Source organism: Lycorma delicatula, chromosome 4 (genome assembly GCF_047948215.1).
Source record: "Lycorma delicatula isolate Av1 chromosome 4, ASM4794821v1, whole genome shotgun sequence".
Lineage (NCBI taxonomy): Eukaryota > Metazoa > Arthropoda > Insecta > Hemiptera > Fulgoridae > Lycorma > Lycorma delicatula.
Genome location: NC_134458.1, coordinates 191,596,329 through 191,621,308, shown reverse-complemented (window position 1 = coordinate 191,621,308; position 24,980 = coordinate 191,596,329). Strand labels below are relative to the sequence as shown.

The following is a 24,980-nucleotide window of genomic DNA, read 5'->3' as shown; positions in this document are numbered from 1 at the left end:
TAGCAAACTAACCTATTTGTTTCAACATTTTTCCTTTACTTGTTTCCCCTCATCATCGTGTGTCTACGATTATGTTTGTTGATTAAGTTAAATTGAAATACATCGTTTAAACGTGTTTTGAGGATTTATCAGATTTTTCTATAACTTTTTTATCTGATAGAAAGCTACTTGTTATGTTTTTCTGAAGCTGATGAGATTCTTTTTTGAACCTATTAACAGCATCTTCTTTTTTGTTTGTTGATTCTTTTTTTGTTCTTACTATGACAGAAGAATTCACCCGAGATACCAGTAACGATACCACAGAGAATAAAAATAATTATTCAGGTGAAACTGAAAATGTTGAAATTAATAATGAAATGGGATATGATTTATATCCCGAGAGGAAAAGTCCATATAAGTCATCATGGTCAGAATTATTATTTGGCAGGGGATCACAACAAATTGATAAGGTGAAATGTGAACAAGCAGTGTATGAAAGTATAAAAACTAGTAAGTATTTCTCTGCAAGGTTTAGTGTTTTAATTGAAGTTTTCATTTATTGCATTTAAAGTAATTATTAAAACAATAGAATTGATTAAATATTTTAATGAAGGATTACAAGAGTTAATGAAAATGCGTAATACTCTTTACAACAGTGGTATGTAGTTAGGTGACTTTAAAATATGATTCCAATCTCCTCCAAATAGTTCCATTAGGCTGATGAGTTTCCTTAAGACACACAGATGTCCTTCAAAAGGATCACAAATCGGTTTAAACAATCCCATCCATGGATTTATCAGTCATGGTTGTGACATGGTTCCCAGAGGCAGGAAATATAAATTTAGCCAGGAAAAATGATAAAAATTTCAGAGAATTACTTTTTTGTTACTGAATTAAGATTATGTTAATTAGTAATAAAGTATTTTTTAAGTAATGCTCAAATATATTTAATGTACTTTCCCAGCATCAGAAAGTGGCAACCCCACATTGCAATTATGTGCATTAAGGAGCTGTTAGCATGACCTGTTCTTGCTTACATTCTCCAATCATTTTATATTAAAGGAGGAATATTCCAAATTACAGTTAATTTTTTCACTAGTGAAATTTTAAAAAAATTATCATTGAAAAATTTGAAGGTTGTTTCCTTGAATTTCTGTCAAACCACCATGAATGTTTTTGTATTTTAGTTGATTAATTGCTTTGAAATGGCATCTCTGTTTGATTAACAGTAGTTAGATATATAACCTTACACCCAGAATTCAGTCAGTTGTGAAGAGGTAGAGATGTGTCATGCTTTTTGTGACTTCACATAATAAAAGAAAGCAGCATAATGAAATAATTAGCATTATGGAATTCTCAGCCTTAACTGAAAACCTATTTATTTCCCAGTGATACTTCAACTCAGCAGACTAAATTTTTATGGACAGTTGCGATAAATCTGTGTGTTCTGTAGCTGGATTTTCTGGTGAGAGTAATAGCATTTCAGCTGTAAACAATACGTTTAAATCCTGGACTTCATTTATGCAAAATGATAACACAATTACTTCTTTTTGTTTTAAAGACGAAGAGTCTTTACTTCTTTTTGTTATAAGGCTGAGATTATGCGGGTTCTCAATGTTGTACAAAATAAATTCATGTGAAGCTATTGGTGTGACATTTAAAATTATGTTTCCTGATAGTTGTATAGCGTCAAAATTCCAGCTTAGAGTCGCTAAAGGCTCTTATGTCATTAATCGTGGCTTTGCACCATACTTTGATGAATTCTGCAAATATATTAAAAAAATAATGTCAAAATATTTTTCAAATAAGTGTAAATAATGTTTGTTTTTTGTAAAAAAATAAGATGTTTATAGTTTTCTTATCTGTATTATTTTTAGTCATATTTAGTTTTCCTAAAGTTGTAATCGTATATATATTCTTTGTTAAATTGAAATCTGTTTTTAGCATTTTTATGCAAACCAAGTTATTAAACGTTTTTTTTTTGTTTATTTTGCAAAATAATATAGACTAGTTTTTGTGAAAAATATTTAGCGCTCTTTAGATGTAAGCCAGTTTTTTTAGTAATTGCTTTTGTTAATTTATTTTTAATTAGATTTATTTCTTATCTTTGTTACTTTTAGTTATCATGATGGTCATTTATATGCAAGAAACTTATTAAACATTGTTGTTGTTTTTTATTTGCCTTCGCAAAGAAATTTATTCAAATAATTTATCACAAAAAATAGGCTAATTTTAAATGTATATTGTAAAAAAATCATTAAAAAGTAAACTTTAAAATTAATGTAATTTTATCTAAAATTAACATTTTTTACTAGCTGTTTCAGAAGTCTTGAATCTTACATCCTCATGATGTGTCCAAAGAATTTTCTCCTCTTATGCACTGTATCATGATGGGTTCTAACTCTTTGTACATGACTTTGTTGGGTACAATCCAACACTGCCTGTCTTTCTGGTACTTTTTATCAATGCAGGTTCTTCCAATACTTTCAATTTTCTGAAATCTGTCTTTGATCATTTGTTCAGACGGAAGAGTGTTTCTCCTGCATAAGTGGCCTCAGGTTTTACAACTGTGTTGTAGTGTCTTATTTTTACATTTATTCATATATTTATTCTAGGCATTTCTTATTGTAAGTGTACTAGATTTATTTTTGAGCTTTGGCTAACCACCGGGTTGGTCTAGTGTTAAACTCATCATCGCAAATCAGCTGATTTCAAAGTCAAGAGTTCTAAGGTTCAAATCTTAGTAAAGGCAGTTACTTTTATATAGATTTAAATACTAGATCGTGGATACCGGTGTTATTTGATGGTTGGGTTTCAATTATTCACACATCTCAGGAACAGTCAAGGTGAGACTGTACAAGACTACATTTCATTTACACTCATACATATCATCCTCTGAAGTAATACCTGACGGTAATTCCCAGAGGCTAAACTGAAAAAAGAAAGGGTAAATGAGTTTAAATGTGGCTGTACACCCTCAAAAGATGAAAATTGTTCGGGGTGTCCCCAGTGGAAGTGACCACTCCCGAAATGATTGACAAAATTCACGGTATGGTTTTGAGTGATCGATGAATCAAAGTGCGAAAAATGGTTGAGGCCCAGGCATATCGCAAGGTACAGTGTTTTCAATTTTGCACAAAAAATTGGGTGTGAAAAAAATTTTGGCAAGATGGGTGCCGTGTTTGCTCTCAGTGGAGAATAAATGCAATCATGTGGTCGACTGTGAGGCTGTTTGGTACTTTTCCGTCGCTATTCTAACAAGTTTCTGCATCAATACATAACTGTGGACGAAACATGGAAACACTACTACATTCCGGAGACAAAGGAACAGTCAAAATAGTGGAATTTTGAAGGCAAACGGGCTCTGAAGAAGGTGAAGACAGTGAAATCGACTGGCAAGGTGATGGCCATGGATTTTTGGGATGAACGCAGTATCAACTACATTGATTACTTGGAAAAAAGACAAACAATACCTGGAGAGTATTATGCACTGTTATTGCACCGGGTGAGCAAAGAAATTTAGAAAAAATGTCCTCATTTGAAAAAGAGAAAATCCTCTTCCATCAAGACAATTCACGGGTGCACACCTGCGCAGTTTTGATGGCCAAAATTATGGAATTAAATTGTGAATTATTACACCATCCATCATATTCATAGGATTTGGCCCCCAGTGATTTTTTTATATTTCCAAACTTGAAAAAATGGGTCGGCAGGCGACAGTTCACATCGAATGAGGAGGTCATTGCCCAGACAGATGCTTATTTTGAGGACCTTCCGAAATTCTACTTTTTGAACGGCTTAAAAAAGTTGGAAAAAAGTGTATAGAATTAAAAGGAGATTATGTTGAAAAATTTTAAAAAATCGACACAAAATAATTTATTTTTCTATCTAAAGAACTTATTGAAAACCCTCGTATTTAACATATTTATTACTTTATCAAAACAATAAATTTTAATAGAGTAATATGGGCTAAACCAAATCTCTTTCTTATTTATTTATTTTGGATGATTTTTCTCAGAAAAAGGTATTCCTTGATCCTTCCAGGCAAATGTTTGAGAAGTTGTTCTTTTTATTTATGGAGTAACACACTTGTAGATTCCTAAATATTCCTTATTATATAATATTTAAGTACTGATCTGAATTATTTATTTTCATTACCTTATAATAATGAAAAGTCTGACAGGAATTTGATGCCAGCAGCTTAAGAACACACAAATATTTCCACTTCATCATCTAGGTTACAGGTGTTATCTTTATGGTTTACTGTTATTGTTATGTTATGAGACTTATTACCGAGTTATAAATTAGTATTATCTTTCAGGTAAAATGGTAAAACTGATGATGAGTGCTTTAAAATCTTCTGGCTGGTAAGTACAACTGCCAATGGATTAAATTTTACTTTTTCTTTGTTAATTCTGTTTTTCATCAACATTATTTGTTTGTATATAAAAAAAAATCGGGTATGTTAATGACTGTGTATACCTGTCAGGAGTAAATAGATATTTTTTTAAAAAAAAAAGGTTAGGATATGAGTTGATATAAAGTTATTAGCTCCCTATAGCAGCTTTGCCCGCACTATATGGTTACTTGCGTTTCCTGTAGTGGTCAATCATTTTCTTGACGTGCAGCCAGTCGCACATACAGTAACGATGACAGTGGCTTTGACGTTTTAGCCACAGTGCTGTATACCTTCGCACCCCTTAAAAAGATCAAAATTCAGAAGATCCCTTAAATGGTTTTTAGAGTAATATTAAGTAAATTTAGAGAATCTCTGTTTAATAATAATGGGCTTCCCACGGGAGACTGGAGTGATCAGGTGATTCCAGCACATCATGCATGGCTAGATCAATCATCACCATCAACCGGTAACAAAAGGGAAAAGGGGTGCTGTTTTGTGTTGTGGTCTTATAATATCTCTGCAATCATTTGATTTTCAAAGTTGAAATGTAGTTGGTTGAAAGCTAACTTTTGCATGCCTTCTATGAGGCATTTGCATACCTCATCACTCTTAACCTCATATGCAGTCCCCACCCATTATTGTTAAATAGATTTTTTAATTTATTTAATATTATTTTATTTAATGTAAATTTAATTCTATTATTTTTGTAATAGTTCATTTGATTGATCGAATAGTTTTTTGTTTATCTCGAACAAACAAAGTTCTTTTACCTCTGTTTAATAGTTTAAAGAAAGATTAGCTCTGTGGCCATGGGATAGGCCCCTGAGCTGGTTTTGGGATTCACCTGGTCTGACCTAAACCCTAAAGGTTGAGGTTCTGGCTAAATGGGCCAGCTAAATGTATAAAGTTTGCTGTCTTTCGGTTCGATCAACCGATTTAGTTGATCTCAGTTAGATATTCACATGAAGATTACACGCACCAAAAAATTAAGCTGATATCTTTATTTGTTACCAAGAAATTAAAGAAAATAGTAAATTTCATTGTTACTCCAATTTACCACTTTAAATTCAGAATTTCAAAAAATCCTTTTTTAATGAGTAGTTACTCTGTAAGAACATCTATTCAAAATTTCATCAATTTTTGTTCAGTAGTTATTGCTTGGTGTTGATTAGAATCACTCAGCATATGTTGTCTTCAATTTCAATAAGACTTTTATTGAAAATATTTCTATTGAAAAAATTATGTATAGAATGGCTTCTTCTAAGACAGGAGCCTGAGAATTTAACTGTTCACCACCTAGCGGTCCGAATGAGAAATGCAACACCGTAATGGATTATTTATTTACACGTTTTAATAAATAATTTTTCATTTTTAGATAACATTTCTGAATAACTGCGATCCTTTAGATCAGTAGTGTACCTGATGAGTGCAAAAGTAGCCTTCAACCTACTAACAAATACTCTGTTTCAGTTTTGAAAATCAGACAATTGTCTGTAGAGATATTATAAGAGCACCCCATTGCACCTCCCAAGATAGCACTCCAGGGCACTCTGTTTTTTACCAGTTGATGGTAATGATTGGGCTAGCCTCCCGTGAGATGCTTGCATATCTTACCACTATAGCTTCACACACAGGCCCCACTGGAAGCCCATTATTGTTAAACAGAATTTATTTAATTTTATTTAACGTAAATTTAATTCTATTATTTTTGTAATATTATTCATTCGATTGATTCAAATGATTCAGTTCCATCCCAGTTCACAATTCATTGAGGTTTGTTTCTCAACTGGCAAATCTCCAGTACTACATATCTACATAATATCATAAATACTCTACATAATAATACGTAAATATCTACATATCAACCTTCTCAGTTATCCAAGAACATGGGTGTAAATTTGGTTTGATATGATCAACTAGTTTTTTGTTTATCCCGAACAAATAAAACCCTGTTCCTTTCCTATAATATTATAGATTCTATCATATTACGTATGGTTTAATAAGATATGAGGAATATCTCTATAGTAAAGGCTACTGGGAAAGTTCTCTCCTTAAAGTAATCTTAACCTAAATTTTATATTACTTTATAAAAAAATATTTCTTTCTCTTCTATTTCTTGTTCATCTTTTATAATTTTTATTAACATAAAAACAAAATAAAACATATTACTGTCAAACAAAGTAATTCTCATTATACCATGAGGGATATCTCTAAAGTAAAGACTTCTGGGAAATTTCTCTCCTTAAGGTTGGCAAACCTGTGTTGTTCTTGGCCATGCTAGTAATATATACCCTGCATTGTTGTCTGTAAGTTGTCATGTTGCAGTATCTTTGATTACGTGTGAGTTATTACGTTATAAAATTAATAGGAAAATTGATGTTGCCGCCGACTGTGAAATACACGGAGTCATATGTTTTTTAAACCATCAGAACATTAAGCCGGCTGTAAATCATAGGCTCTTGGTTGCTGTGTACGGTGATAATATAATGAATGAAAGAAACAATCTAAAATGGTGTGAAAAGCTTAGAAAAAACAGAATTAATGTGCACGATGAAGAAAGTTCGAGGAAGCCCTTGGTAATCGCTGAGGACTTGTTGAAACACATCGATGATGAAGTCAGAAAAAATCTTCTCTCAACAATTTCCGACCTGGCTGTTTTTACTGATATTTCAAGAGCAGTTATCGGTTGCATTATTCATGACCGTTTAGGCTTCAGAAATGTTTGTGCACATCAGGTGCCATACGTCTTAACAGAATGTCAAAAAAAAAATCCAAATGGGATCTGCTTTGGAATGTTTGATGCGCTACACAGAAAAAGGCTTCTATTTAGCTTCAGTTAAATTGAGTATGAGGATTATCCTTAAAATTAAGTCGAAATTAATTGTAATTTTACTTCTTTACTCTATTTAAGAGAAATTGATTATTCAATAATTTTTATTTGCAAAGTAAATGTTACATTTAACTATTCTCCTTAATTTCTTCATTCTAGTATTCCTATTTTTCATTCATGTATAAGTCCTATAATTAAGATTAAGATTGTAATTGTTGATGAAATCAGTCATTCTTCTATAATTATTATTTTTGTTGAGAATATTGGTATGATTATTGAGATTTCGATATCGAAGATTAAGAAGATTGTTGCAATTAAAAAGAAGTGAGTAGAAAATGATTTTCGTGTCGATGATATTTTTGAAAATCCACATTCGAATGGTGAATTTTTTTCTTGTCTTATTTTATTTTTTTTAGGGATTAATATTGTGAATATTATTATTATAATAATTCAGTTTCTTTGTAAAAGTTTAGTTGTTGGGTCAAATGTTGAGAATAGTCTAGTTATCATTTTCAGTTAATATGTATTTTTATTTTTTTTTATTTGGGGTTTAGATTAGTTATAAAGAATAATTTTGTTATGTTTATTATGATTGTGGCTGTTGTTAATATTAATATGATGTTTCATATAATAGGAGACATTTGTGGAATCAAGATGCACATTAAATGTATTTTTTATTTGACAGTTAAATGTTTTTTTTAAACTAGCTTCTTTCATTAAGAGTATTCGATGTTTACTATATTTTGGTTTAAGAGACCATTACTTTCTTTCAGTCACTAATCAGTCATCATTCCGGCTAAAATCACTCCTGTTAATCCTCCAATAGTAAATAGGAATACAAATCCTATAGATCAAATTATTTGGGGTGATTTTTTTTTTGTTATTCCTTGTATTGTGGCCATTCCTGTTGGTACTGCAATAATTATAGTTGCAGAGGTGAAGTATGCTCGTGTGTCAATATCTATACCTACAGTAAATATGTGGTGTGCTCATACAATAAATCCTAGAATACCAATTGCTAGTATTGCATAAATTATTCCTAGATGACCAAATGTTATTATTTTTCCTCTTTCGTTAGTAATAATGTGGGAGATTAATCCAAATCCTGTTAGGATTAAAATATATACTTCTGGATGTCCAAAGAATCAGAATAAGTGTTGATATAAGATTGGGTCTCCCCCTCCTGTGGGGTCGAAAAATGAGGTATTAAAGTTTCGGTCTGTTAATAGTATCGTGATTGCTCCAGCCAAAACTGGTAATGATACTAGTAGTAGAACTGCTGTAATTAGGACTGATCAACAGAAAAGGGGTATTTTTTCTATAGTTATTCCTTTTGGTCGTATATTTATTGTTGTTGAAATAAAATTAATTGCTCCTATGATTGATCTTAGTCCTGCGATGTGAAGAGAAAAGATAGTTAAGTCTACTGAAGGTCCTGAATGTGCAATTTGGGCTGAGAGAGGAGGGTAAACAGTTCATCCTGTTCCTGATCCTGACCCTACAATTGATCTTGCAATTAAAAGTGTGATTGATGGTGGTAATAATCAAAATCTTATGTTATTTATTCGTGGGAATGCCATGTCTGGTGCACCAATTATTATAGGTACTAGTCAGTTCCCGAATCCTCCAATTATAATTGGTATTACCATAAAGAAAATTATAATGAATGCGTGTGATGTTACAATGGTGTTATATATTTGGTCATTTTTAATTATTGATCCTGGTTGTATTAATTGATCCTTAATTGTTCCTTAATTTGATTGTGACCAGCAATGAAACATGGATTTCGTATTACACACAAGAGAGACAATGGCAGTCAAGTGAATGGTGTCATTCTCAATCACCAACAAAGGTCAAGCCATAGCCATTTGGCCACAAACTGATGGCCACAGCCTTTTGGAATCAGTTTGGCATACTGCTGATCGATTTCATGCCACGTGGAATGACTATAAATGCAGAAGCCTACTGCAAAGCTCTACTTAAGTTACGGCGTGCCATTCAAAGTTGGCAATGTGGGCGACTGACCGACGACATTGTCCTGCTGCACATTAATACTCGTCCACATGTTGCGGGTCCTACACAAAATTTACTGAGAACATTTGGATGGAAAAATTATGATCACCCGCCGTATAATCTGGACTTACCTCCTTCTGATTACCATTTTTGGGAGAATTAAAAGAATTTTTGAGCAGTAAGCAATTCGCAGGTGACGATGACCTTAAAGATGCTGTTAATCAGTGGCTAAATGGTTTGGCGCAGAAGAATACGATGAGGGTATATTGAAGCTGGTGTATTGCTACGATAAATGTTTTAATTCTTGTGACGATTACATAGAGAAGTATTATAAGGTATGTAGATTAAGAGAAATAAAAAAATATTTATAAAGTTTTCAGAATAATTTTTTTTTACAATGAAACTGTCTTTACTTAAAGAGATAACATCTCTTAAAAATCATACATATCATCCTCATTCATTTTCTGATGTAATACCTTATGGGGTGGTTCCGGAGGCTAAACAGAAATAGAAAGAAAGATCAGGAGGTACAGGTGTTTTAGAATACAGCAATGACCTTCCTGATCGTAAAAGATTTATGATAGAGAATCTTGTGTAACAAAGGGCATCATCATATTTTACCATTAAACTGACTCTAGTGGTCAATTTGGAACCATTTTCCTGAGCCTATCAAAAAATCTCACAATAATTATTTTTTTCCTCTGAGACAGATTTTATGAACAATCTTTTGACTGTCAAAAAACAAATAAGCATCAATTTGATTTTGGATTTGCCCTTTCTTGGACGAATGTGATAATTACATGTCGCCTATGGGATGTTCTAATCGTTCTTAGATTGATCCGGCTAGCAAGAGGTTGTTTATATATATTATTATTATTTACGGCCAACATGGGACCACTTAAGTCAATTTTGGTTGGATCTTTTCTGAGAAAAGCGTGTTATTTTACTCTTCCGAGCTGCCCAGTATTTCTTCATCCGTTTAGATATCGCTTTCTCTTCTTCATCCGTAAACATCCTCTTCGTTGTATTTTGTCGATTGTCTGTCTTTTTTTTAAATCTAATGCTTTTATCTTTTAGCTTTGTAATTTTTTCAGTTTTATTCTGTAGATCAGTCAGGGAAATTCCCAATTCTTTCATATCTTCTCTAATTTCTTTGATCCATCCTACTTCTAGCTTTTGGAACCAGAGATTTTCAATGATATTTCTTCACAGTCTTGTTTCCGGTGTCCTTATTAGATGACCAAAGAAAGAGATTCTTTTTTTCCGCATAGTATCAGTAACAGGCTCTATTTCTCGATACACCACCTCATTTGGCACAATCCACCATCGGCCTTCTTTTTGGTGTTTTTTATTGATACACGTTCTGACAATTCTCCTCTCTATTTTCAGAATTTTATCAATTCGGTTTTTCTGAGTGATTTTGAAAAGGGTCTCGCTTCCGTAGGTGACTTCTGGCTGAACTACAGTTTTATAATGATTAAGTTTTGTTTTAGCAGAAAGGCATTTTTTGTTATATGTTGACCAAGTTAATTTTTGGGATTTAATCATTTTATTTGTCCTGTTTTGCCATGTCACTTTTTCATTTAAATTATAAGTTATTATTTCCCCTAGATATTTAAATTGTATTACTATTTTAATTTTCTGATTGTTTACCGTAATGTGCTCTATTACCAGAGGATCTATGGCCATTAGTTCAGTTTTTTCGAAAGAGATATGAAGCCCTATATTTGGTGCTAGGTTTTGAAGGCTCATGATTTGTGTTTTGGCTTCTTGAATATTATTTGCTAAAAGAGCGAGGTCATCTTCAAATCCCAGGCGATTTAGTGCGATGGAGTTTTTCTTAGTACCCATTTTTATATTTTTGGGATTTATTTCATACCATTTTCTCTTGACAAATTCGAGGGCGCAGTTAAAAAGGAGTGGTGAGAGGCCGTCTCCTTGCCTCAATCCATTTTTTATGTAGAAGGGTTGAGAGAGTTCACCTCTGAATTTCACTCTGGACTGGGTATCGGTTAAAGTTAATTTTATCATGTTTACGAGTTTAGGGTGAAGGACCAGGTTTCTCAGAATATTCAGCATGGATGGTCGGTGTATACAATCATAGGCCCTTTTAAAGTCGACGAAGGTGATTATTAGTTGTTTTTTTTCTGTCTTTTATATAAGTTCATCATAAGTTTTAGGGATATTATTTGCTCCGGGCAACCTCTCCATGGCCTAAATCCCCCTTGGTATTCCCCAAGTTCCAGTTCAAGTTGGTCTTTGCATCGGTTGTATATGATTCTCGACAGGATTTTGTATGTGCAATCCAGGAGAGATGTGCCTCTGTAGTTTTCCGGATTAGTTTTATCCCCCTTTTTATGTAATGGATGAATGAGGGCTGTGGTCCAGTGTTCTGGAAGTTTTTCTTCGTTCCATATTTTCACGAGGCATAGATGTAGGGAAGTTTTGACTGAATAAACTGATGAGTGTTTCCAGAGTTCTGCGAAAAGCTGGTCTTCTCCGCTTGCTTTGTAGTTTTTTATTTCATTTATATGTATATATATATATATGTGTGTGTGTGTGTTAATTTGTCAGATTTTATTTTTAATGTGTTAAATATTTTAATATTACGTATTTAACATTATTTTTTTAGCCCTTTTGATATAAGGAGACATGTGTCTTGTGAAGTGTGCAGTAACAAAGTCATGGGTGGTTACGATCCTGTTTTAAATCAGGTATTGGATTGTTGTATTTTTATTTATATTTATTTTTTAGTCGCTTACTTTTTACAGATTTTAATAATATTTATTTTAAATTTAACTTGTTCAAGGCAATGGTTGTCTGTATCGACTTCTACAAGTGTCATTAGATGATCATTGTCATCTGGTTGATATACATCTGTCTTGTTCATATGCATAGTTCTTATAAATTTGTCCCTTTTTTGGATCAGATTCATTTAGTGCAGAAGTTTTGCTTAGTTTCTCATTGTCCCAGAATTTTGTTGTAAATAATGCCACACCAAACATTAACATGACATTTGTGTTGGAAACTAGTTTCCACAGTATCATGTGGATTGTCTTTGTTCCATAAATGACTATTTTTAGAACTGAAGACTCTTGTTTCTCGTAAAAGTGGCTGCATCGGTGAATAAAATTGAATTTACCTTAACAGCGTTGTCAATAAAAAAACTGATTTTTAAAAATTTTTATTTATTTTTTATTGGCTGTCTTTACTTTACTTTTTTCACAATTAAATTCTCTACATGTTTTGTTAGTAAATCTTCTGCATTTATTAGTCATTTAATAAAGCTGTTGTACTACAAACCTAAAAAAAATTGTTTTTCAACACCAAATTCTGTGTTTTACATAGAATATTTTAAAAACTGTTGTTGTTACAGTTCTGGGTCCTGTTTTATCTAATTTCCCAGCTCTAATTACACATGAAACCACCAACTTTACTCCTTAATTTGTTTCTCAAAAATAACAGTAGCGTTTCTTTTTATTCTAAGAGCTAATATTCTGTGAAATCTTTCATTAACAAAGTCGAAAACAAAGTGTTTCCAGACCTATATTTATATGAACGTTTTTCATTATTTTCACCAGTAGAATGTGTCCCGAACGTTTCTGCATTTCCTTGTTGGACACTATATATATATATATACACGAGGTGCTACCCAAGAGTTCAGGGAATTTGAATTTTGCACGCAAACCATTGCTGGTACAACCTGCTGCCGCTAGATGTGGCTAACAGTACTATTTGTGAATCAGTGTTCCAAAAGCTGTGATGGTGAAAGGCTGCATTTTTTACTTTCATGCGGTTGTGTAATGTTGTGTTTTACTGTTTCGGTGAAGTTCTAAATGGCAGATTTTAAAGAGCAAAGAACCTGCATCAAATTTTGCTTCATGCTTAAAAAAACCGGTGCAAAAACACATCGCATGTTTGTGGAAGCATTTGGTGACAATGCTATGAGTAAAAGTAAAACTTTTTTTGTGGTACAAACGATTCAAAGATGGACGAACGACAGTCGATGACTGTGAGCGTTCAGAAAGACCATCAACAAGCGCAACACCGGAAAATATCGCGAAAGTGCGAGAGGCTATTGTTGCAGATCATAGACAAACAATCCACGATGTTTTTGCAATCGTACAAATGTGATATGGGTCCATGCAATGCATCTTGTCGGACAATTTGAACATGAGACGCATCGCTGCAAAATTCTTATCAAGACTGTTGAACAGCGACCAGAAACAAAATCGTGTAGCTGTCTGTAGTGAATTGAAAAATTCAGCAAGAGATGATGACCCTAACTTCATCTCCAACATCATAACCTGTGATGAGACATGGGTGTACGGGTATGACCCTGAAACTAAGCAGCAGTCGTCGCAGTGGAAGTCGCCAAGTTCACCGTGTCCAAAAAAAGCACACCAAGTTCGCAGCAACATGAAGTCCATGATGATTGTTTTTTTTCGACATCAAAAGCATTACCTATAAGGAATTTGTTCCTCTTGGTCAAACTGTCAATTTTTTTTTTTTTTTTTGTCTTCAGTCATTTGACTGGTTTGATGCAGCTCTCCAAGAATCCCTATCTAGTGCTAGTCGTTTCATTTCAGTAAACCCTCTACATCCTACATCTTTTCTGCCATTTAAATCTTTTAATGCTCTTTTAAATTCAGATCTCAGTATTGTTTCTCCCATTTCATCCTCCTCAACTTCCTCTATAACACCATTTTCTAATTCATTTCCTCCGTATAACTCTTCAATATATTCCACCCATCTATCGACTTTACCTTTCGTATTATATATTGGTGTACTATCTTTGTTTAACACATTATTAGATTTTAATTTATGTACCCCAAAATTTTCCTTAACTTTCCTGTATGCTCCGTTTATTTTACCAATGTTCATTTCTCTTTCCACTTTTAAACACTTTTCTTTAATCCACTCTTCTTTCGCCAGTTTGCACTTCCTGTTTATAGCATTTCTTAATTGCCGATAGTTCCTTTTACTTTCTTCATCACTAGCATTCTTATATTTTCTACGTTCATCCATCAGCTGCAATATATCGTCTGAAACCCAAGGTTTTCTACCAGTTCTCTTTATTCCGCCTAAGTTTGCTTCTGCTGATTTAAGAATTTCCTTTTTAACATTCTCCCATTCTTCTTCTACTTTTTCTACCTTATCTTTTTTACTCAGACCTCTTGCGATGTCCTCCTCAAAAATCTTCTTTACCTCCTCTTCCTCAAAAACTGTCAATGGGATGTTCTATTGTGAAGTTTTGAAGCGATTACGTGAAAGCATTAGACGCAAACGTTCAGATCTGTGGGGTAACAACAGCTGGGTTCTGCACAATGACAACGCACCTGCGCATACATCGCTAGCTGTTCGAAATTTCTTGGCTTCCAAAAAGACGGTAGTAATTCCCCACCCATCCTATTCGCCTCGCCTGACCTTGCCCCGTGTGACTTTTTTCTCTTTCTGAAAATAAAATTTCAATTGAAAGGCTGTCATTTTAACACAATTGAGGAGATTCAGGAAGAAACACAGAACGTGCTTCGAACACTTACACCTGCAGACTTCCAGAGATGCATGGAATCATGGGAAAACGCTGAGATCACTGTATCAATTCCCAAGAGGATTACTTTGAAGGAGACAGTGGAAATTATAAGTTATGTTAAGCTATTTTATTTTTATAATAAAATTTCCTGAACTTTTGAGTAGCACCTCATATATCAGTGGAAATTATAAGTTATGTTAAGCTATTTTATTTTTATAATAAAATTTCCTGAACTTTTGAGTAGCACCTCATATATCAGTGTGTACAAAAAAGAATGTACTCTTTTCAGAAAATATTCTTGGCCCCCTGATGTGATATTAGTATCCTTTATGTATCAAAGGTAAGGTAATATATCAAACTTTTTTCTACCTTTCAAAGATTCAATATGGGTGTCCTTTGTGAAACGGCAGGTATGTAGTCGATTATCCATTTCCTCCCTACTAGCAAAGGCTTCTGTGGTCTGCTCTTATAGCTCCATCAGATGTTGAGGCTTGGTGGAAAAAAAACTGTGTTTTTGATAAAGCTTCACAAAAAGAAGTCACTTGGTGTCATGTCTTGAGGCTTCGGGAGCTATCTCAACAAAGTTTCATCATCAAGGGACCAGTGTAATCTATCCAATGTTGTAGGAGATGACCCTCTCACGTCATTATGGAAGCAAAGTAGAGCTCAATCTTGTTGGAAAATTAAATCTTAGGAGTCCTCCACATGTTGTGCCATCAACCAAATCTAGATCATTTCAAGATATGAGTATCCCTTTGCAGTTCTGTCTGTAAAGAAAATGGCCCATAAAGCTTCCTTCTGCAAATGGCAGCATTCAACTTTGGAGAATCTCTGATGTGCTCAATGATTCACAGAGGGTGTTCTGAATCCCAGATTCAGCCTGTTGATATGGAAGGTCGCCTCATCGCTGAAGATTATCCTGCACCAAAAATCATCATTTTCCAGGAATCCCTACACTGAAGACAGTGCAAAGTTGTTTGTCATCTTAAGTGAGTGCCAGCAAAAGTTTCAGCTTGTAAGCTTTGAATTTCAAATGCTTATGAAGAACATACTAGACTGTTGAGTGGGGCAATGCTAACTCAGGGATTGCTTTCCAAACTGACTCCACAGGGCTGAGTTGGAAGGATTGCCGAACTCTATCCACTGTCTCCCATGAATGCGAAGGATGGCCAGTGCATTTGCCTTTGTGTAGGCAACCTGTCTTCAGGAGTTATGTATGGTAATGCTTAATGGTGTTCTTGTGAGGTAGATTGACCCCAAATTGTCGTTGAAAATTGCATTGAACTGTGATAACAGACATTATCTTTGCATGTTCAATAGCACAAAATGCCTTCTATGGTTTGGTGGATGTCATCTTGAAATATTTGTGCTTATATGGGAATGGCGAATTGTGCAATGAAAACTTGAAGTATCTAATAGCAATCATGTTTCTTACACGTCTCCTGATACACTGGGCACCCAGAAAAAAAATAAAGAGAAGTGTACAATCTTTTTCAGATGTGTCGTGTATACATATATATATATATATATACAGGGTGTCCCATATAAAACGCAACCCAACCTTATGTTGGTAGGTATTGAAATAATAAAAAGGCATGTGTAAATGTAAATGTAATTTTTATTATTACCATCCATTACCTTACATTTAGAGTAAATGTTGGAAGTGGCCGCCATCTTCTTGAATACAAGCATCAAATCTTTTTACAGCGTTTCTTGCAACTTTTTTCAAAGTTTGTGGCTGGATATTTAATACAGCTTATTCAATATTGACTTTCAAGTGTTCATGGTTTGTTGCTGTAGGCTTTTACTTTGAGGTAACCCCATAGAAAAAAATCCGCCGCAGTCAAATCTGGAGATCTTAGTGGCCACAATTCTCAACCGATAACACGATTACCAAAGAATTCCTCAACGAAATCAGAAGTTGAACCTGCGTAGTGCGATATCGCACCGTCATGTTGTAGCCAGCAGTGTCTGTTTTCCTCTTCCGAGAGTGTGATGAACTGAAATAAAATATCCTCATATCATTCTGCATTAATGGTGTACCCGAAAAAATAGGACCGATTATTTTCTTCCACAATATCGCGCACCACACACCCAACTTCTGCAGCTGTAATTGTTTTTCGTGATAAACGTGGGGATTTTCAACGCTCCAAATTCTACTGTTTTGGCTGTTTACGTAGCCATCCAAATGAAATCGTGCTTCATCTGTTAAAAATAACGAATCCGTAACATTAATTCCCTGGGTACTTATGGCGAAACAAATCTTGCACTGCAACCACTGATTTCGTACTGAAGTATGACTCGACAATGAAAACACGTTCATCTAGCAAAAACACCATCTTGTCTCAGCAATACACTGAACGTTATGATTGCATTGTTGTTACTATCGGTAGTGTTCTACTCCGTCACTGCGATGTTCAGATGTTGGACGAGTCCATTTCAGTAAGGAGTAAGGGAGTAAGCTTGACTTATGAAATTTCATGGATGAGTGATTGATGGGTTGCGTTTTATATGGGACACTCTGTATATACATATATACAGCAATCAGTGTTTCTTACACTTCTGAAACACTGGGCACATAGAAAAAAAATAAAGAGATGGGTACAATCTTTTTCAGATATGTTGTGTATACATACATACATGTATATATATATATATATATATATATATATATATATATACACTTACTCTGACACCATCGGTGCATAATAATTTCTGTTCAGAAAACTGTTTAATTATTATAATTAAAGAATTTTACTAATATATGATTTCTTGATTTGTATCTTAGATTGTTGTCTGTCAAAATGTCGGATTGAACGATGGTTTAATACAAAGTGTACTTGTACATGAAATGATACACATGTTTGATTATTGTAGGCATAAATTAGACTTTCAAAATATAGAACATGTGGCGTGTACAGAGATTAGAGCTGCCAATCTAACTTATTGTAGTTTTTTAAGTGCTTGGATAGGCGGAGATGCTTCACCGTTCAATTTTAAGAAACAACATCAGGTAAGAGTTAATTTATAATTTTTTTTAACGATTATTTTACTTATTTCTTTTTGCCTGATTATTTTTTTACATGAATAGCTGAAACACACTGCAGACATCCCACTCACTTTGCCACTTGATATAAACTACCCTCTTCAGAAAACACGACAGGATCATTAGAAGCAATGCAACTGGTTAATGTAGGCTGAAAACAAGCCTCTTTTGCTGCAATGTCTGTGCACTCATTGCATAAAATTCCTATATGGCTGGGGATCTGGCTGAAGCTCAGTGTTGTATTACGTCCAGTCATTTGTGAAATAACACACTGAATTTCACAAACAACAGGGTAGCTGGATTGTACACCGCTAATTGCCTGTAAGGCACTTATGGAATCTGAACAAACAAGAACATGTCGAAACATATGTAAGGCCTTATTAATGATGTACAATTCTGCAACGAAAATGCTGGTGATACTGGAAAGGCAAAACATGTATGTTCTGTTGCCAACCGTGAAAAACAGAATCTACATTTCTAGAGCCGTTCGTATAAACTGTAACATCAGGACTCATGCTACCCTTCCCCAAAAGAAAAAAAGGTATCAGGTACTCTGTAAACTTTAGAATGACTATGACATTTAAATGTTAAAGATGTATCCAGGGAGATAGATTACACTATTTCTGTGGTACTTCTCTGAGGAAAGATTGATGTAAACAAAGAAATGGTAGGGGAAAATATGATCGTAGAATGAGATTATGGAAGACAAAACCAAAGACAATCTTAGGTGAGAAACCAAAGTGCTGATTACTGCTCCGGTTAGTTATTAGTTATTTTACTTTGATCCAGAAACCAAGCTTATTAAAGAAAGTGTTACAAAAAACATAGCGATACATTTACTGCTGTTACGAGGGATGTTTGCGTCAATTCACAACTTAAGACTAGATTCTAAGCGGAAACCCACCGGGTTGGTCTAGAGATGAATCCTTCTTCCCAAATCAGCTGATTTAGAAGTCGAGAGTTCCAGCGTTCAAGTCCTAGTTAAGGCAGTTATTTTTATACAGATTTGAATACTAGATCGTGGATACCGGTGTTCTTTGGTGATTGGGTTTCGATTAACCACACGTCTCAGGAACGGTTGAACCGGGACTGTACAAGACTACACTTCATTTACACTTATACATATCATCCTCATTCAGCCTCTGAATTAATACCTGAATGGTAATTCCTGGAGGCTAAACAGGAAAAAGAAAGAAAGATTTTAAGTGGAGAATCCTGTGCATTCTGTTGGTTGTACACATAAGATTCAAGTATCAGTTATTACCGCATAGCACGCTGGCGTGAAGCAACGTTAAACAACAACAGTGAGTCTTAAAGAACCAGATGGCATCCGATTTAGCGATCGGATATGTGGAAAAGCGTGTTGTAATGAAATATCTCGTGAATGAAAGTATAAAACCCGATGAGATTTATTTGCGAAACTTGCACAGTATGATGCTGAGAATCTTAGTTACAGTAAAATATTTGAGTGGTGCTAACATTTTAAAGAAGGTCGTACATCAGTGAGTGACAGTCCTGGTCGAGGTGGTTCGAAGCTACCAAAGTTACGGTATCAGTTTTTCAAATAAAAAAGGCATCATTCTCGTTGATTTTCTATCCTGCGGGTCAATGCGGCAAAGTTCAAAGATTTTCACAACGTTTAGTGCAAAAGACGGCATGGTGCGACCACTAAAGGCATTCTGTTTCTGCAGGACGGTGCATGACTACATACAGCCAACTGCACAACATGCATGCCACAGTATTTTGGCCGGGAGATATTTCCACATCTCTTGTATAGTTCGGACCTTGCTCCTAGCGATTTCCACCTGTTCGGGCCCTCGAAATTGTTCCTGAGAGGCCGGCATTTCAACAGCAGTGATGAGGTGAAGCAGTCAGTCCTATCTTGGTTTCGACGTAACTACAAATCTTTTTATCCAGGCGCTAATGAAACGCTGGGATACATTTAGCAGGAAATTACATCAAGAAATAAAAGTATTTTTTATTATCATAAGTGTGTTCTACGCTTATTAAAAATTAATCTCATAGGTTCTGTGTTTTTCATTCATCTGTTCAGACGGTACAATAAATTCATGATGTTTCTTTGCCGATAAAAGAAATTGATTTAAGAAAGGACAAGAGGAACAGACGGTCAGCTGTGATGCAATCACAAAGTGAATCTTTTATCTTGATAAAGTAAGCTAATTGATAATTGAATCTTTTTTATTTACAGTTAATTTTTAGAATTTTAAAAACGTGTTATGTTTGTTCAATTTTTTTCAGGAGTGTGTAAAAAATAAAGCTGTTGCGTCTGTGCTTGCAGTAAGGAATGTTAGTGAAAAAGATGCTGTTATTGCTGTTGAAAAGGTTTTCCCTAGATGCTATCAAGACCTTGAACCGATAGGACGTAGACTTAAAAGAACTTATGAAGATGTAGATAAAGCATATCAAGAAGGCTATTATTATGGTTATATTTAATAATAAATATTTTTTAGCGGTGTATAAGATGTATTTTTATTAGCTGTTTATCATTTTCAGTTGTATATTTATGGATAATAAAACAGTGGAATTGTTTGTGGTATTTTATTTTACTTCAGCGTCAAAAAAAGAAAAAATTATTTTTATAAATATAGTGGAAGACCGGTTATCCAAATGTTGATTTTTACTTACATCCAATTCTCTGGACTCATTACATCTGCATAGGTAATTTAAAAATCCCTTTCGGCATGCCAGGCTATGATGCTAAGTAGGAGATAAAAAAGATTTCCACCGTAAAGTTAAGAGAAACTACAAATTTACTCGATATGACAACGGTTGCTTGTTTAGCATACGACAAGCCCCATCTTCTTATAATTCTAGCAACATTATGTGCCATCCCTTGCTGTAAGTGATGGTCACAACAAAAATTGTTTCAGACGACAAACATTTTAGGTAATATTTAGACCACATTACCACATTAAACCGATTCAATACTAAGCATATTACGGGAGATATGATTTTTTTGTCTTCAAAACCCCATTTTTTCCACCCCCTGAGCCAATGGTTGGTGATATAAAAAAATTTTACTTAGATAAGTTTTAGGCCGTTATCCAAAGAATAGTAGGAACTTTAAACGAATTCAATACTTTACTTAATAAAAAAATTATAGCAATATTTTGTTTTCTCAAAAAAGCTCCCTCATGAACCGATTTTGGATGTTATCAAACTCGACTGAGATTTTGGGATGAGTTATTTTTAAGGAACAATTTGAAAGTGATTGGCACAAAATTACAGCGGTTATTGTATCCACAAGAAAGTGAAATATATATATATATATATACAAGATGCGACAATAAAGTAATGAGACTGATTTTTCTTTGTAAGATGTGGCAACCCTGCAGCTTGCATAGGCACACCATCTTTGACCTTGGTTTATAAGCTACTTCTAGTCCAAGCGGCACATTGATGCAACTGCTCAGTCGTGAGTTGTGCTGAAATAAGTGAGCACGTGTTTGTGTCTCTCGTCACAGAAATGAAACCGCAAAATATTCCACAACGGTATGTCATTTCTTTTTGCGTTAAATCAGGTGTAAATGCGACGACAACGTATGGTAAGCTTCAGAAGGCTTTTGGAGAGGAGGTTATGTCAAGAGCTCAAGTTTTTCGGTGGCATAAAATTTTTAGTGAAGGCAGATCGAATGTTGAAGATGAAGACCGCAGTGGACGACCATCAACCTCACGGACAGATGTCAACTTGACCAGGGCGCGTGAAATCGTACGATCTGATCGAAGATTATCCGTGAAAATGATCGCAGAAGAACTCAACATCGATCGAGAAACGGTTCGTCTAATATTAACTGAAGATCTTGGTACGAGAAAGATTTTTGCAAAAATGGTCCCCAAAAATCTCACACAACAACAGCGAGAAACACGGAAAAATGTGGCAGCCGATCTGTTAGAGCAAACGGAAATCAATCCAGATTTGTTGAGCCGTGTTATTGCTGGTGATGAAGGTTGGTTTTTTCAATACGATCCAGAGACAAAACGCCAAAGTTCACAATGGTGCTCAAAGGGATCACCCAGACCAAAAAAAGCTTGCATGTCAAAGTCAAAAGTGAAATGCACGCTTGTGTGCTTCTTCGATTCAAAGGGAATTGTTCATAAAGAGCGGGTACCTCCTGGACAAACAGTTAACCGATATTTCTACAAAGAAATTTTAGAAAGACTTCGTAAACGAGTTCTTCGTGTCCGTGCCGACATTGCTGATAATTGGATTCTGCATCACGATAATGCGCCATCCCATACTGCTCTGTCAGTACAGCAATTTTGAACCTTAAAACAAATTTCAGTACTACCACTGCCAACTTATTCACCAGTTATCGCACCGTGCGACTTTTTTCTATTTCCAAGAGTCAAAATGGCGGTCAAGGGACACCATTTTCAAACAACACAAGATGTCCAAGAAGCTGTGACGAGGGTCTTGGAGGATATTACAGAAGATGAGTTCCAGAAATGTTACCATCAATGGCAGAAGCGCTGGAATAAGTGTGTGCAATCAGAGGGGAACTACTTTGAAGGAGACAACACTATACAAGATTGAAAACGTAAGCAACATTTTTTTTCACATCAGTCCCATTACTTTATTGTCGCAACTCGTGTGTGTATATATATATATATATATATATATATATATAAATGTATATATAAATTTATTAAATGTTTTTGGGTGTGGGGGATGTGAAATGCGAAGATATGTCAAAATTTTTCAGAAATCGAATCATTGTACCCATTACAATAGGTAGCTTTCTTATAAAATCTATCTAAAAAAGCCCACCAGGCTGGTCTAGTGGTTAACTCCTTGTTGCAAATCAGGTGATTTTGAAGTTGAGTTCTAAGGTTCAAGTCCTAGTAAAGGCAGTTACTTTTATATAGATTTGAATATTACATCGTGGATACCAGTGTTGTTTAGTGGTTGGGCTTAAATTAACCATACTTCTTAGGAACGATTGAACTAAGACTGTACAAGACTACACCTCATTTACATTCATACTTATCATCCTCTGATATGTATGAAGGTGGTCTGGGACCACCTTATGGTGGTCCCTAACCACTAAACAGAAAAAAAGAAAGAAAAGGGTAATTTTACAAAACGTTTTTAAGCTTTAGATTTCAGAAATCACAATTCTATAAAACTAATAATATTAAAATAAAGCTTTCCTTCAACAGGAAATCTATCTTTGTTTATACTTTTCCATCTAGATATTGCTATAGTTGTAGAAGGGTTAGAGATGGACATAGATATATCCATTATCAAATACAAAATGATATGCCCGAAAAGAAAGAAAACACTATAATTGTTCTGCCATTAATGGTAGCAAAATATACTAAACGTATGGGTTATGTTGTATCTTAAGTCAATGGTATTAGAAATTATAGAGTTCAAGTATGTTAAATAAAATGACGGTGGCCATTGTTTAGAAATGCTGTTGATTCTATTTTAGAAAATTGATGGAAAATATACTTGCAAATAACAATAAAATCAGTCAAATTGATTTTAGGTCTTTTGCATTATCTTATTTATATAAATATATATAAAAATATGAATGTTTGTTTATCCCATATGCTTGCGAAGGCTAATGAATTAGTTTGGATTTGGTAGGTGGTGCTGGGGTTGAGATATTTTGAAAAATTGTATTTATAGTCTGATTTGGCTGATATTCAGGATGTATATAAGTTAACATGAAATGAAATATTTTTGCAAAAACTATACCCGCTACGTGCCACCGGTGTTGAGATATTTATGAAACAAACAAACAAATATACAAACAGGTTTTCTTCTCTATGTACAGAGTTATTATAAAAGAATGGTGCGGTTTTGATCATGGTTTAAATTAAAACAGAATTACTTACAGTTTATGTTTTTTTATTTTTCAAATTTGTCGTCTCAAACATTTTTTTACATAATTAATAAATTTCAATATGTGCGCCCTTAGTCGCTCGACAAATGTCCAAACGATACTCAACTTCTCTACAAACATTTCTTCGTTAGTGGTTGTAATTGCTTCATTAATCCTGTTTTTTAAGCGGTTTAGGTCGCGAATTTTTTGCGTATAAACAACGCTTTTGATGTACCCCCACAAGAAAAAAGTCACAAGGTGTCAGGTCTGGACTCCTTGGAGGCCAAAGTACGGGTCCTTGCCGGCTTATCCATCGATCTCCAAATTTTTTGTTCAAAGCGTCCGTGAACGATGCATTGAAGTGCGGGGGAACACCATGTTGTTGGAAATGAAGTCGATGAATGTTTTCGAGTTCATCCAGCTGACGAAAGCAATCATCGGTTAACATGTCAAGATACGCAACTCCATGAATTGTTTTTTTCAGCAAAGAAGAAAGGTCCTATTACATGATTTTTCATCTCACCACACCAAACATTAACTTTTGGCGAATCGCGTTGTTTCTCGATAATTGCGTGTGGGTTTTCAGAGCCCCATATTTGTGAATCGTGTCTGTTAACACATCCATTCACGTGGAATGTAGCTTTGTCTGTAAAAATTATATCATCTAAAAATGATTCGTTTTCACTTATTCTGTCCGACATTTCAACAGCGAAATTGTAACATTTTACACCATCATCGGGTTTCAATTCCTGCAGTATACGGATTTTAATTCAGCCATCAATAAAACACACTTTGTTTTGTCTTTATCCGATTACATAGTAACTCGCTAAACTCACCGCAACAATACAAGAACTGACGTTGTGATTACAACTGCTGATAAACAAACTTTTGGGTTGGAGGCTTTCAGGGATACCAATATAATCTAGAAATTTCCCTACAATCTTCCTATGAATTACTGAAACCGCACCATTCTTTTATGATAACTCTGTATATAAGTTAACATGAAATGAAATATTTTTGCAAAAACTATACCCGCTACGTGCCACCGGTGTTGAGATATTTATGAAACAAACAAACAAATATACAAACAAGTTTTCTTCTCTATGTATATAAAAGCCAATGTTCATAAGTGTGTCCAATAGAGACTGAAAAACAACTGGATTGATTTACGCATCGGAGCAAGGGAAAAGGAAAAATAGAAAAAGAGAGAAAGGAAGTAGGAAGTATGAAATGGTGGAAAGGAAAAAGAGAAAATGGGACGGAAAGGGGAAAGTTTAAATTTTGTGAATTCTGTAATGTGTGAAGAAATACAAATATCACGAAGTATT

The 24,980-nt window shown here is 34.4% G+C and overlaps 1 protein-coding gene across 1 annotated transcript; it reads left to right on the top strand.

The window, feature by feature from the left end:
• The first annotated feature begins 6 nt into the window (after nucleotides 1–6).
• On the top strand, nucleotides 7–20,350 carry LOC142324170 (mitochondrial inner membrane protease ATP23 homolog). Its single transcript, XM_075364902.1, has 5 exons — nucleotides 7–489; nucleotides 4,301–4,346; nucleotides 11,854–11,935; nucleotides 17,543–17,767; nucleotides 20,060–20,350. Exons 1-5 carry the CDS (start codon nucleotides 261–263, stop codon nucleotides 20,252–20,254), a joined length of 777 nt encoding a protein of 258 aa, XP_075221017.1. The 5' UTR covers nucleotides 7–260; the 3' UTR covers nucleotides 20,255–20,350.
• Nucleotides 20,351–24,980: the final 4,630 nt, after the last annotated feature.